The sequence below is a fragment of the Suricata suricatta genome, chromosome 11 (genome assembly GCF_006229205.1).
Source record: "Suricata suricatta isolate VVHF042 chromosome 11, meerkat_22Aug2017_6uvM2_HiC, whole genome shotgun sequence".
NCBI classification, from domain to species: Eukaryota; Metazoa; Chordata; class Mammalia; order Carnivora; family Herpestidae; genus Suricata; species Suricata suricatta.
The window spans coordinates 42,791,763-42,806,672 of record NC_043710.1 but is presented as its reverse complement, the minus strand read 5'-3'; the positions used below and the strand labels follow the sequence as shown (position 1 = coordinate 42,806,672).

Sequence of the window (14,910 nt, the reverse complement as noted above, 5' to 3'; positions counted from 1 at the left end):
TTTGTAATAGTATCAAAAAAAACAAAGTAAGGGTGCCTGGGTAGCTCAGTCAGTTAAGCGGCTGACTTCAGCTCAGGTCATGATCTTATGGTTTGTGGGTTCGAGCCCCATGTTGGGCTCTGTATTGACAACGCGGGGCCTAGAGCCTGTTTCAGATTCCGTGTCTCCTCTGACCTTCCCCTGCTCACAATCTGTCTCTCTGTTTCTCAAAAATAAATGAACATTAAAAAACAAAAAACAAAGTAGTTAGAATAAATTTAACAAAAGGGAGAGATTTATAAACTGAAAACTATAAAACATTGTTGATAAAAATTAGAAACAATCTATGGGGTGCCTGGGTGGCTCAGTCAGTTAAATGTCCAGCTCTTGATTTCGACTTAGGTCATGATTTCACAGTGGTGAGATCGAGCCCCTTATCAGGCTCTGCACTGGGCATGAAACCTGGTTAGGATTCTCTCTCTCCTTGTGTCCTTACCCTGCTGGTGCATGTGTGTTCTCTCAAAAGAAAAAATATATATAAATACATTGAGAGGGCTTTTATATTTAAAGATTGGAAAACCCAGTATTGTCAATAGGGCTATTCTCCCAAATTGATCTATAAATGCAATATTTAACAAATTCCAGCAAACTTTTTTTGTAGAAATTGATAAGCTAGTCATAAATTTTGCATGGAAATACAGTGACCAACAATAGCCAAAATGATTTGGAAAAAGAAAAATTTGGAGGACTGATGCTCCCTGATTTCATCACTTATCATAAAGCCATTTAAATTAAAACAGTGAGGTGTCAAAAGATGAGCCTATAGATCAGTGGTAGAACTGCAAGTCCAAAAATAGATTCTTGCATTTATGGTCAGTTGATTTTGATATAGAAGCCAAGACAATTCAAAAGAAAAAGCATAGTTTTTTCACCAAATGGGGCCAAGGCAATTGGATATCCATTTGTTAAAGAAAGAATTTGAGCCCTTACCTTATTATATACACAGAAAGTAACTCAAAATAGATCATAGGCCTAAGTGTAAGAGTTAAAACCTTGAAATTTGTAGAAGAAAGTACTGGATATAATCTTTGTGACCTTGAGTTGAGTAAAGCATTCTTAGATACAATAACCAAAAGCACAATCCACAAAAGAAAAAAATGACAAGTTGAGTTTGAGCAAAATTAAAAGTCTTTTGCACTTCAAAAGACAACAATAAATGAAAATGAAAATGAAAAAACGAACCACAGAATGAGAGAAAATATTTGGAGATTATCAGATAAAGGTCTTATATCCATAATACATAAAGAACATTTATAATTCAATATTAAGATGTCAACTCAAAAAATGGACTAGAGATGTCAGATATTTTGGTCTGAGTCATTTGGTGAAGGATATAGATAAATGGGTAATGAACACATGAAAAGATGATGAACATCAGTCACTAAGGAAATGCAAATTAATACTACATTGAGATACCACTACACTCAAACTAAAATAGGTATAATTAAAAAGACAGATAATACCAAGTGCTGGCAAGGATGCTAAGAAATTGGAATTTTTGTGCATTGCTGATGGGAATAGAAAATGATATACCACTCTGTAAAACATTTTGACAGTTTCTTTAAAGATTACACATAAATTTTCCGTGTCATCCAATAATGCCTTGGCTAAGAATTTATCCATGAGAAAATATACGAGCACTCAAAGTCAAGATTGTGAGTGTTATGATATTATTGATGATGCTGCAAAGCTGGGAATGATCCAAACATCCGTTAACTTGTGAGTGGATAAATATCATGTGGTATATCCATTCAATGTAATCTTATTTAGAAATTAAAGGAACAGACCTCTAATGGTAGTTTAGATTGATAGTAATTTTAGAATATTATTATAGTAGTGCTGCCTTAACTTACCAAGAATAGTTGAATATTCTAAATTTCATTTCTTAAATGTATTTCATTGGGAAAGAGTAATATTTTCCAAAGAATAATATTTGCAGATCATTAATGATTTTGTAGTATATTCAATGTGTTAAGTTCAGATTTGACTAATATTCATTGATCATTTATTATATGTAGCCTCTAGTAAGATAGATATTATTATCCATAGTTTACAGAAGGAAAAGCTTGCCATTATCAAATATAAAAATCAAGATTTGAATCTAGTTCTTCTGAAATTCAATTCCAATAAGTACTCTTAAAAACCCTTTTACTTAGGAAAAAATCCCTACATATTGGAAAGTAAACAAATCATAACTTTATAACCGAATGAATATTCATACACTTAACGTATACCTGTATTATCACCCCAAACAATAAACTAACAAACTATTACCAGCATCTCAAAATTTCCCTTCAAGCCCCTTGTAGGAATACCCTCTAAAGATAACATTTGTCTTATTTTTCATATGTTTTTAAACTTTTCGTGAAGAGACCTTTGTGTTTAAGAATCATCCATACTGTTACATGTGGTTGTGGTTCATTCCCTTTGCTCCATATCGTCCAGTTGTGTGAATACACAACAGTGTATTTATTCTATTGTTGATGGGTTTGGTAGAAGTTTCCTGTTTCTAATATTAGAAATAGAATGAGTATGCTTTTTTTTTTTTTAATATGTGAATGAATGCCAGTGCTGCTTCTCTTGTCCATGAGATTTGGGGAGAAAATACTATTAACCATATTGGTAGAGAAATAATTCAAAACAAATGATGCTATGTTTTAGTTTTTAGATGTGCCTTGATTTCACTCATTTATAGTTATGAATTTAGGGTTTTCATAACCAAAATTCAAACAGTTTCACATGTTGGAAATTGCATACATCAAATTGCTAAGAACTGACTTCTCCTGTTTCTCACTTTGATAAAAAAATATCCCTCCCCCCGCTCACCATTCCCATTTCTTTCATCCATGAATAGATATTTTAGGTGAAACGTCTGTGTTGTCAGATCACAAGGCACTTGGGCCAAATGGTCCAGCAAGATACAACTTAATGGTGCTATAAATTTAGATTGAATACCAGTATGGTTCACTTTATATGAATATTTTTATAAATAATTTTTATAAATTTTTATAGATGATTTTATACATTTTAAATAAAACTATGGGTATAGGGCAAGTTTTATTCTGATCACTATATGTATTTCTTGAAAGGTGATGAAGACAACACTGTTTGCTCAAAGCAATCATTCAGCCTCACAGAAGTGCACCAGGAAGTGGAGACAGAGAAGGCAGACTACACACAGTTATTTTTGGAAGGTGATACTCACCTAACGGAAGAGGCGCAGAATGAACAGCAACCAAATGTAAAAGATAAACTTTCCATATGATTATGTTAAGGTGAAATATAATATTGGTTTAGTACTAGTTTCATTATTTTTGCCCAGAACAAGATTTTTAATATAATAGTAGTTTTAAAATTTTTTGCTGAAAAGTCGTCATACCATATTAAAGAAAACCTAGGGGTTTAAAAATAATTGCAGTTGACCCTTGGACGGTGGTGGTATTAGGGGGTGCTGACCCTCCCCCATGCAGTCAGAAGTCCACATGTAACTTTTGACTCCCCAAAACTTCACTACTAATAACCTGCGGTTGATCAGAAGTCTCACTGATCGCCTAAACACGTATATATGTCAATTCGTGCGTATTTTGTGTGTTACATGTATTGTATCCAGTATTCTTACAGTAAAGCTAGAGTGAAGTGGTGAGGAGGCGGAAACGCTTTGTTTACTGCGCCGACAGTACCGAGAGTACACACTGTATTCACGGCGCTGTCCCGCGAAAAGTCCACGTGTACGTGGGCCTGCGTAGTTCACACTCGTTGTGTTCGCGGGTCAGCTGTGCTCCTGAATTCACCATCCTAGCAGAACAAAGTGCATTTGTTTTAAAATGAACATGTTTTATTTCGTTTTATAGCAGACGTAGTACTTCCTATGCTGATACTTTCTTGAATTGTGTATGTTAAAGTGTGAAGAACGTGTTCAGAAAGCATTAACAAAATCTGGTTATTTAACAACAGCACGGGGGTTTTTGTTCTTAAGTTAAAAGTTTAAGGTTTTTAGGGGAAAACCATGCGTTCCTTCTGGGAGGTTAAACTGGTCATAAATGCCAGCCCGGATAGGGGTCCGAGTCCCTATTTCCCTTTGATATGTATAACTTCTAAAATAAATAATGGATTTTAGATTTGTATAGTGTTTTGGAAATACAATATTTTATTTATAGAGTACGGTGAAGATTAATAAGTCTTTTTATGCCTAGAAGACATTTTACATTCTTCTGATAGCATTTTGCCAAGAGAAGAAATAGGAAGTACAGATCATGTTTGAGAATAACTTCTGTAGAAAATAGTATTGGCCATTTTTTAATGTTCAATTTCAAGTGTGTTTGCATTTGGGTGTGGATTTAACAATATTTTTAAAAGGTAAGGTTAGTTGGTTTGTGTTTTACCCCCTGTTTGTACAGATTGAAGAGGAATCATCACTGGACCTGATTTTAATAGAAGATTATGATTCCTTAATAGAAAAGATGAGCAACTGGAATTTTCAAATATTTGAAGTTGTAGAAAAAATGGGAGAGAAATCAGGAAGGATCCTTAGTCAGGTTTGCTTAAAATCTCTACTTTTTATTATAAGTTAATTTTCCCTTGAATCTTTATTAAATGCATAATCTAAAAATGTTTAATTTTTACATTTTACACTTGATTTAGGCACAAGTTCAACATTGTCCAATTATTTTTTTCACAAATAAAGTTTTCAGTAGAAAACTTGAAAAAAATATAAACCTATATACATAGTTATACATGTGTTTTGTATTTTATTTGAGTAATTGAAAATACTAAATTTAAATATAAATTTAAAATATTAAAATAAATTTTAATCAAATAAATGAAAAGTAGTTTTTTGCTCCTTGTTAATGGGGTTTAATTTTACTACAGAATAAAGACTTACTCTATATTGAACCCTGAGGTTGAAAAGCACATAAAAGGTGAGCTAGTTCTAACCACTGAAACTTAGGCTTCATTTCTGTCACCTGCCTTCCCACACTTTACCCGAGGCCAGATGGTTCGTTTCGTGCTACAGTCATGGAAAAGTAGCTCCTTTTTACCATCCGGACTCAGGGTTCTCTCTGAGGGGTTCATACAACAGCATCAGACTAACCTCCCCAGTTATCCGTCTCATTATCTTCCCGGTACCCTATTTACGAAATGTACAAACATAAGGACAGTTTATGTGGCGGGCATACAGTTTCATCCTTTGAGGTCTTTAGGGACAAAAATGTTCGGACTTAATAAGGACTAGGATAGAATAGAATTCATATGCCCTTTAATAAATTGTAAATAAAAAAGCTAAAGGGAAGAATAGAAAAATTTAAAGCTGGGACATGATGTGGTAATTTTTCTTTAGCTTTCAAGGGCTTCAGGGTCCTGTCTTTCTTTTTAATGTTTTGAAAATTTATCGTAGGGAAGTTTTTAATAAATTATTAACTTAAAGACATACATATGGTAACATCCCCAAATGCAAATCACAAAAAGACATTCTACTCAAATACAAATAGGAATTCTGATTTTTAAAGTGAATTTTATTTTAATTGACATTTAGGTTATGTATACCTTATTTCAAGACACTGGTTTATTGGAAATATTTAAAATTCCCACTCTACAGTTCATGAACTATTTTCGTGCATTAGAAAATGGCTACCGAGACATTCCTTGTAAGTATTAACATGTCTTATTATACTTGTTTTGAAACTATTATTTTTCCTCTCTTAAGATACTCTCTTAAACACTTTTTAAATTACATGTTTGGAAAATTTTTAAATAGGGATTTAAAAAGTAATCTGTATGCTACGACCTAGAGTTAACTGACTACTGTTAACATTTTGATATGTTTTTCAAGACTTTTATTTTTCACAAAGTGAATCATAATACAGACATATTTATAATTGGTTTTTCCCTTAATTCTTACCTGATGTACAGCTTAAGTCAAGAGTTTCGGAAAAATCTTGATTTTAAAATAATTAAAAATTTATCCATAAGATTTCTATTTTAAAAATAATTTTTTAACATTTATTTTGAGAGAGAGAGCGAGCGAGTGAGCACGAGTACTAGTGGGGGAAGGGCAGAGAGAGAGGGAGACACAGAATTTGAAGCAGGCTCCAGGCTCTGAGCTGTCAGCATAGAGTCTGATGCAGGGCTTGAACTTGTGAACTGCAAGATCATGACCTGAGCTGAAGTCGGATGCTTAACTGACTGAGCCACCCAGGTGCCCTAAAATTTCTATTTTTAATGTGTCCTGACTTATGGTAAAGTATAATTTGAATTTTATATTAGGAAAAGATAGTTTTCTTTATATGTTGATACATTCTACAGTTTTCCTTTATATGGACCCATTTGGGGAAATGACTTATATAAACAGAGCAGATTTTTCTTAAATTGATATAACTCAATAATTATGATACTTAATTGGCTTATGTGTACCATAATTTCCACTTATAAAATATACATTTAAAAAAGTGACTGAGTTTTATAAGTAGAATAAAGTGGTACTTAGAATGAGCTTCAGAGGAAGGGGAATGGAAAGAAAGAGGCAATAGAGTCTTCACTGTCAGCTTCAGTTAGGATATATTAGTTAAGAAAAGAGTCTCAGGGGCACTGGGTGGCTCAGCTGAGTGTCCGTCTTTGGCTCAGGTCATGATCTCATGGTTCAGGCATTCAGGCCCCACATCAAGCTTGCTGTCAGCCCAGAGCCTGCTTCTGATACTCTGTCTTCCTCTCTCTCTGTCCCTCCCCTGCTTGTACCCTCTTGCTCTCAAAAATAAATAAACATTTAAAAAAAAAAAAGTCTCTGGATCTAACTTTTTAAAACTTAAGTTTCCAAATTTGTAAATGGAAATAACAATAGCTCTTACCCTATAGGTAGTGATAAGCCATGTAAAGCGTGTATCAGAGTTCCTGACAGATAGTAAATGGTCCATAAAAATTGTTGCTTGTATTAATAATTAAGCTCCTTGCAGACTGACATCATGCCCTATCAGTAACCTGAATACTAGTATCACCTGCTGATTCTACATGGTACTCATTAAATATTTGTTGAAATATTGAGCTTTTATTGAATATCCATTATTCAATGATTTAGGAACTTTTCATGAAGATTATATCATTTAATTTTTGCTGGAAACTTTATATTATCTGCCTTTCACAGGTGAGAAGTAAAAGCTCGGAAGAATAATTCCCAAGATCATAAAACTAGAAATTGCAAAGCTGGGTTTCACTTGCAGGCCTTGCCTTTTCAGATGGTGATATTTCAGTATCATAGTTTTCTTGATTATGTACTATGTCTCAGACACTGTTCTGGATGTTTTCATGTACCATTTAGCATTAATCCTTATAGCCGGCCTGAGAGGTATAGCTATAGCTCATCTTTTTTTTTTTTTTCTTTTTTTTTTTTTTTTTTTCCTTCTTTTTTTTTTTTTTTTTTTTTTTTTTGGTATACATGTGTTAGAGGAGTGGGGGGTGGGAGTGAGTTCATGTATCCAGAATTTATAACTCTTCTCTATGTGCAAAAAGTGTTTTGTGTGCAAACATGGGTCTCCCTAATCCAGACACTATTTGCGTAAGATTTTTAAAGCTACAGAATATAAACTGTAAGTAAATTTTCCAAAGCCTTTCAGCTGGCCCTTGTTACTTGCCTTTTCTTTGACTGTCTTAGTATGTTTTCATAGTATATGTGAAAATTTTTAAGATGGAACATTTTAACACCTCAAGAGACTTTAATTTTTTGGTGGTGTTGTTTATTTTTGAGACAGAGAGAGACAGAATCTGAAACAGGCTCCAGGTTCTGAGCTGCCAACACAAAACCCGACGCGGGGCTTGAACCCACAGACTGTGAGATCATGACCTGAGCCAAAGTCGGACACTGAGCCAACTAAGCCACTCAGGTGCCCCTCAAGAGACTTTAAAAAATAAGATGAAACAAGGGTGCCTGGCTGGTTCAGTCAGTAGAACATGCAACTCTTGATCTCAGGATTGTGAGTTCAAGGCCCATGTTGGACATTGAGCCTACAACAACAAAAAAAAGAAACAAAAATATAATTGTGGGAAATTATTCTAAGCCATACGTTTTATTTAGGAGGATATAGTAAAATAGAAAATTATTGTATTTTTTAAAATATCCTATGTTAAACATAACAGAATGATCATTTTTTATAAAATATTTTGGTGACTTTAGATCACAATCGTATACATGCCACAGATGTCCTACATGCAGTTTGGTATCTGACAACCCGGCCAATTCCTGGTTTACAGCAGATCCACAGTGAGCATGCAACCGGAAATCAAACAGGTACTTCCTTTGAGAAATCTTCCTTTTAATTACTTGTCTAGAAATAATAAGTCAAGCTATCTCATTTCATTACTTCTGTTCTTTTAAAATTTCCATTAAGTAACCTTTGGTACATATAAAGGACTGTGTAAATTAGGAAACATGTGACTCTTAAGGGCTATTAAGGTCCAATACTGTTGGATCTACCATGTTTCTTTTCTGTGACCTATCCTGCTGTTTGCTATCCCAAATATTATGATAATCCATTTCTTTGCGCTTTTCTTTCAATTCTTGGGGTTTTTTGTTTGTTTGTTTGTTTTAGGTGTATCATGTAAGTTTAAAATATATAACATTCACAATGAAAGCAGACATACTTAAAAGCCTCATATAAGCATCTAAATGATGATCTTAAAAAACTTTCATAACATTTAAGTTTTGTTCTCCAAAGAAGCTAATTCTGTTCATGGTCATATATATAATTAATTATATAAATGTAATGAATTATAACATGGTTCTCTTACTCTAGCTTGTAAAAGAGAGAAGAGCTACTCCAGTGAGATGCGCACGCACGCACACACACAGGACAGAATTTGCTTAGTTACAAATGCCTGAGAAGTATTTTCATACTAAGCAGTGTAAATGTCATAGACTCGGCCATTGCTTTATAGTCTTTGGTAGTTGAGTCCAAAGTACTGCCATTATTTTTCTGCCATTCCATATTTACTCTTTCTTAGTGCTCTTTGTTCCTTTCAATAATCATCTTCTTTAGCTTTTTTGTTTGTAGATGCATTGATTTTCTTAGAAGACTATTTTCATATCTTAGCACATTTGAAGACATCATTCCATTAATGTCTGATTTCTAAAGTTTCTGTTGACAAATTGGCCTTCAGTCTTATCTCTTCTGAAAATTAATATGTCCCTTTTCTCTTTGCTATTGGCTTTCAGCATTTTGGAGTATGATGTACTCAGATTTTCTTTGTAGTCATTCTGCTTGGAGTTCTGTGAACTTCTTTAATATGTTGATTAATATCTTTTACCGGTTTCAAAATGTGCTCCTCAAAATTCCTCCAGCCTCTCTCCATTGTCCAATCCACAGCTACTTCCACATATTTAGGTTTGTTACCACAATATAACACTTCCAGGTACAAAAATCTGTGTTAGTTTCCTATTGCTGTTGTAGTGCCACAGACTTAGTGGCTTAAAACAGCACAAGTTTACTATCTTACAGTTTTGGAGGTCAGAGTCCAAAATAGATCCAGCTGGGCCAACTAAGAGTGTCAGCAAGATTGTGTTCTTCCTAGAGTCTCTGTGTCCTCGCCTCCTCCAGCTTGTGAAAGCCACTTGTATCCCATGGCTCATGGCCCCTTCTTCAGAGACAGCAGTGTAGCCTCTTCACGTCTCTCTCTGAGGAAGGGACTCAAAGGCTCACAGTAACAGGATGTTGAGAGGTGTTGATCACGTGATCATCTTCGCCACCCCTAACCAAGTGTCAGAAGTTGTCCTCTTTTGTCAAGGTACTGAGAACATTGCAGCACTAATTCTAGAAGAATAAAATGCCATACTGGTCCACCAATCAGCAGAGGGACTTATTGAATTTAAGTGATAAAAACACTTTTGGCCTGGGCCCATCTCACAAGTATCAGTTCCCGGAACCCACCCATCTGAATGCATAGTTCAAACAAACATACTGAGCAACTGAGCAGAACCTCTCCATTAATTCCTCAGTCTTTGCAGAGAGCACCATCATGGTAGAAAGGGTCAAATGGAATCTCCCGAAATTGCCTCATTCTAACAAAATAGTGAACCAAAGCAACACCATATTATTGGATGGATTGCAGAAATTATAAAATACTTGGTAGGTGCAGGAGTTGTGATTTCCATCACATTGCCATTCAACTTGGTAACTGACTTTTACATAAGATGAATGGATCTTGGGAAATGATGGTAGATTATTCTAAATTTCATCAGGTAGTGATTCCAGTGGCCACAGTTATTCCAGAATTCATCATCTTTTGAATAAGTCAACCTAACTTATAAAGATTCTGTATTAGTTTGAGTGATTCCTTTTGTCTGATCCTTATTATCAAGAGGAAATAAGATTCCTACTATGCATGGGAGGATGTATATCAGTAACCCAGGAGATTTTTTTTTTTTTTGGCCTTTTTGGTACTCCCATGTCCAATGACAAAAGAAAATGAAAAACTACAATAATCTAGTATCATCAGGATCACCATAGTGCAGAGCCTTGAAAATGTAGGTCATTCCACTAGGCAGAGAACTATGATCAGTAGAGATGCTGGCTGAGGACAAAGGGAAAATGGAATGGGTAGTGGAATCAGAAAATGACAAATCTGAAGTATGGCTATGTGAGCATAGAAGTGAAGTCTGTAATAGCCACATGTATCTTACTCACTGCTGTGTATTTGTTTTACATAATAAGTACATTTTTTTCTCATTCTTTCTCATTCTCCTACCACCCAAATGTTGGTGGACATTTGGGTTCTTTCTACTTTGGGGCTATTATGAATAATACTGCTATGAGTATTCATGTCCTAGTTTTTGTGTGGATATATATTTTCATTTCTCTTGGGCATATACCTCACCGTGAAATTGCTGGGTTCTAAGGTGATTCTGTGGTTAGCATTTTGAGGATCTGCCAAACTGTTTTCTCCGGTGACTGTACTATTTTATATTCTCATCAACAATATATGAAGATTCCATTTTTTCTTTTTTCCATTTTTTGTTACTATCTTTTTGATAGCCATTCTAGTGGCTGTGAAGTGGTATATCATTGTGGTTTTGATTTGCATTTACCTCATGGCTACTAATGTTGAATGCCTTGCCATGTGTATATCTTCTTTGAAGAAATGTCTATTTGTGTCTTTCATCCATTTTTAAATTTGGTCATTTCTTTAAATTATTGAGCTATGAGAGTTCTTTGTATATTTTGAATATAAATCCCATATCAGATTGATGGTTTGCAGCTATCTTCTTCCATTCTGTAAGTTGTCTTTTTACTTTTCTTGATAATGTCTATTGAAGTTCAATCATGAAGATTTATTCCTATGTTTTCTTCTAAGAGTTTCATAGTTATAGCCATTAAGTTTAGGTCTCTGATCCATTGGAACGGATTTGGGGGCATGGATAAAGGAAGAGGTCTAACATTCTTTTGCACATGGATATCCAGCTGTCGCAGAACTATTTGTTGAAAAGAGTTCCTTATATATTCTCTACATAGTTGGCTCTTTTAAGTGTTACCAAATGAGTTTCTATCTTATGAGATGCAAACATTAAATGAAACAACATGCATGAAAGAACCTAGCATCATTCCGGCCACATAGATGGCTCTCAACAAGGTCTTGGCACCCTGGTAAAAAATCAGTTGGCCATAAATATGAGGGTTTATTTCTGGATTCTCAGTTTTATTTTATTGATTTGTATGTCTTTGTTTATGCCAGTACCACATTATCTTCATTACTAAAGCTTTGTTAGTAAGCTTTGAAATTGGTAAGTTTAAGTACTCCAACTTTGTTCTTCTTTTTTCAAGATTGTTTTGGCTATTCTGGATCTCTTGTACATCCATATGAATTTAAATTCAGCATGTGAATTTCTATTAAAAAAACAGCTAGGATTCTGATAGGGATTGTTGCATGGAATCTGTAGATCATTTTGGGGGAGTATTGCCATTTTAACAATACCACATCTTCTGGTCCATGAGCATGGATATTTTTTTCACTTATTTGTCTTTAATTTCTTTAAACAGTATTTTTTAGTTTCCAGAATACTAGTTTTGTACTTCTGTTGAGTTTATTCCTAAGTATTTTATCCTTTTTCATGCTAGTGTAAATGGAATGGTTTTCTTGGGTTCATTGTTTGACTATTCATTGCTATCATATATAAATACAGTTGATCTTTTTGCATAATGATTTTTCAAATCCTGCAACCTTGATGATCACCTTTATTTAAATAATTCTAATAGCTTTTTAGTGGATTTCTTAGGGTTTTTCTATATGTAAGTTCATGTCATCTATAAGTTGAGGTAGTTTTACCTCTTTCTTCTGTGTTGGTCTCAGCCTGTCAATAACCAGCATTGTGGCTGGACCAGCCTTTGTGGTTATGATGATTGCAAGATGCCCTTTAGCAATAACCACTGAGAAACTTTGAAAAAATAAAAGTTTATTACTTATAGGAACTGCAAATTACACAGCAGAGCTGGGACCACATAGCAAGGTCACAGGGGGAGAGTGTGGGCACGAGCATGCATGCAAGTGGATGCACCTGGGGTTCTGCTTTTTATTGGGGTCCAGAGTGGCAGTTTCACTGACTCACTCTTTATTGGTGAATTTAAAACAGAAGAGCAGGAACCGGAAGCATGGGCAGAGAGAAAACCAGCAGCCCTAATGATCAGTTCTTGAAATCAAGATTCCTAAAACAGAAGTGGCCTGGCTTTTTGTCTAGACAGGTGGCTGGCAGTGTGTTTCTTTGAGAGAGCCATTTTTATAGTGGATGCCTCTTTGAAATGGATGTTTTGGAGTTCAAAGCTTAATCCAGGCACTATGTTACAAAAAGCGGGGGGAAACCATCAGAGTTTACACTATACTCTTCTTTTCCAGTCTAGATGTCTTTTGCTGAGGCCTCCTTTTAAATTAATCAGCAAATTAAAAGAATCACCATTTTTTGAAAGAAAATAAACAAATGGAATCTATAATAGTTATGTTTTATTGTCCTTGCCACCCATTTTATTTTTCATACTATTCATTTCATGTTTAACCAGACAACAAAGAAACCTCAGTATATTAAGATCCTAATATGTCAATTCTAAGTAATTACTGAGTTTAAAAGGATGTCTTTTGCTATTTTTGCTATTTTGCTATTGTATATATGTACATATTTATAATTCTATAGGAAATCCAGAATGGATATAATGCAGATAAACTATTTCAAATTATTGGTGATATTGTAAACTAAAATCTTCTTATAAATTTGAATAATTAGGGGTTCCTGGGCGGCTCAGTCAGTTAAGCATCTGACTTCAGCTCAGGTCATGATCTTGCGGTTTGTGAGTTCAAGCTCTGTGGGGCCCTGTGCTGACAGCTCAGAGCCTGGAGCCTGCTTTGGATTCTGTCTTCCTCTGTCTCTGTCCCTCTCTGTCAAAAATTAAAAAAATTTTTTTTTAATTTTAAATTAAAAAATTTAAATATTTAAATATGTCTTTATCCATATATTTAACTTTTTAAATTTTTTATAATTATTTTTGAAAAGTTCTAGTAGGGGTTATGCCAAACCTCAATTTAAATAAAAATATAAACAGCATAAAAATGATGAGGTATTTTTTCACTAGTGCATATTAAAGTTATTATGTTAAATTCATGCAATGGCAAATATTTTGAGTGAAATAAATTATGATCAAGAAAATTTTAGGGGCGCCTGGGTGACTCAGTCAGTTAAGCGATCGACTCGGTTTTGGCTCAGGTCACAGTCTCATGGTTTACGAGTCTGAGCCCCGTGTTGGGTTCTATACTGAGAGTATGTAGTCTGCTTGGGATTCTCTCTCCTTCTCTCTGTCCCTCCCCAGCTCATGCTGTCTCACTCTGTATCTCAAAATAAATAAATGAACTTAAGGGGAAAAAAATAAAAGATCATTTTTGACTTTTTTTTTATGTTTTTTTTAATTTATTTTTGACACAGAGAGAGACAGAGCATGAGAGGGGGAGGTGCAGAGAGAGAAGGAGACACAGAACTGGAAGCAGGCTCCAGGCTCTGAGCCGGCTGTCAGCACAGAGCCCGATGCGGGGCTCGAACCCATGACTATGAGATCTGACCTGAGCTGAAGTCAGAGGCTCAACCGACTGAGCCACCCAGGCACCCCATCATTTTGGACTTTAACAAGCCAGGACATTATTCCTAGTTTCCACTGATGAAGGCAATCAATGAAATTTTGTATCTCTTTAATATCTTTGTGGTTTTATTTGCTGTCTACTCTAAATATGGCATATTTTTTCCTTCTTGTACGTTAAGATTATTTTAGCAAAAGTAGAGAATGACCATTTATATAGATAAAGCCACTAAAATACAGAAACAATTTAAGAGATTAATGGTGTAAGGTATTAGGACACTGAAAGCATAGTGCTGATATTTCCTATGGGAAATCCCCTCCTGAGTCTTTGTGAAGAAGTTATGTGTAATGCTGGTGTGTTCTGCTTGTTCCTCAGATTCAGATGGAAGGATGAACCCTGGGCACATTGCTTACCTTTCCTCGAGGAGCTGCTCTATTCCAGATGAGAGCTATGGGTGCCTTTCTTCAAACATTCCTGCGCTGGAATTGATGGCTCTCTATGTGGCAGCAGCCATGCATGATTACGACCACCCAGGGCGGACGAATGCATTTCTAGTGGCCACCAATGCCCCTCAGGTAGGAAATACTTTCTCAGAAAGTTTAAAAAGCAATTCTGAACATTTACAGCCATGTTGTTTATTTTTTTGTTAAACCATCCTACACTTGAGTCAGAGAGCAATTCCGTGTACATGGTAATTAATTGGATTTTAACACACGGCATTGACATGATGTGTGGCAAAGAATTAAGAAGCAATTACCTCCTTCCACTTGAAAATAAAAT

General features: G+C 34.9%; 1 protein-coding gene across 1 annotated transcript in view; it reads left to right on the top strand.

Moving 5' to 3' along the window:
* PDE3B (phosphodiesterase 3B) overlaps nucleotides 1-14,910 on the top strand; it is a 161,063-nt gene that overhangs the window by 127,403 nt on the left and 18,750 nt on the right. The window contains exons 9-13 of the mRNA XM_029915561.1: nucleotides 3,129-3,280; nucleotides 4,437-4,574; nucleotides 5,573-5,684; nucleotides 8,201-8,314; nucleotides 14,506-14,705. Of these exons, the coding sequence (XP_029771421.1) occupies nucleotides 3,129-3,280; nucleotides 4,437-4,574; nucleotides 5,573-5,684; nucleotides 8,201-8,314; nucleotides 14,506-14,705 (716 nt within the window). The remainder of the gene's footprint in view (nucleotides 1-3,128; nucleotides 3,281-4,436; nucleotides 4,575-5,572; nucleotides 5,685-8,200; nucleotides 8,315-14,505; nucleotides 14,706-14,910) is intronic.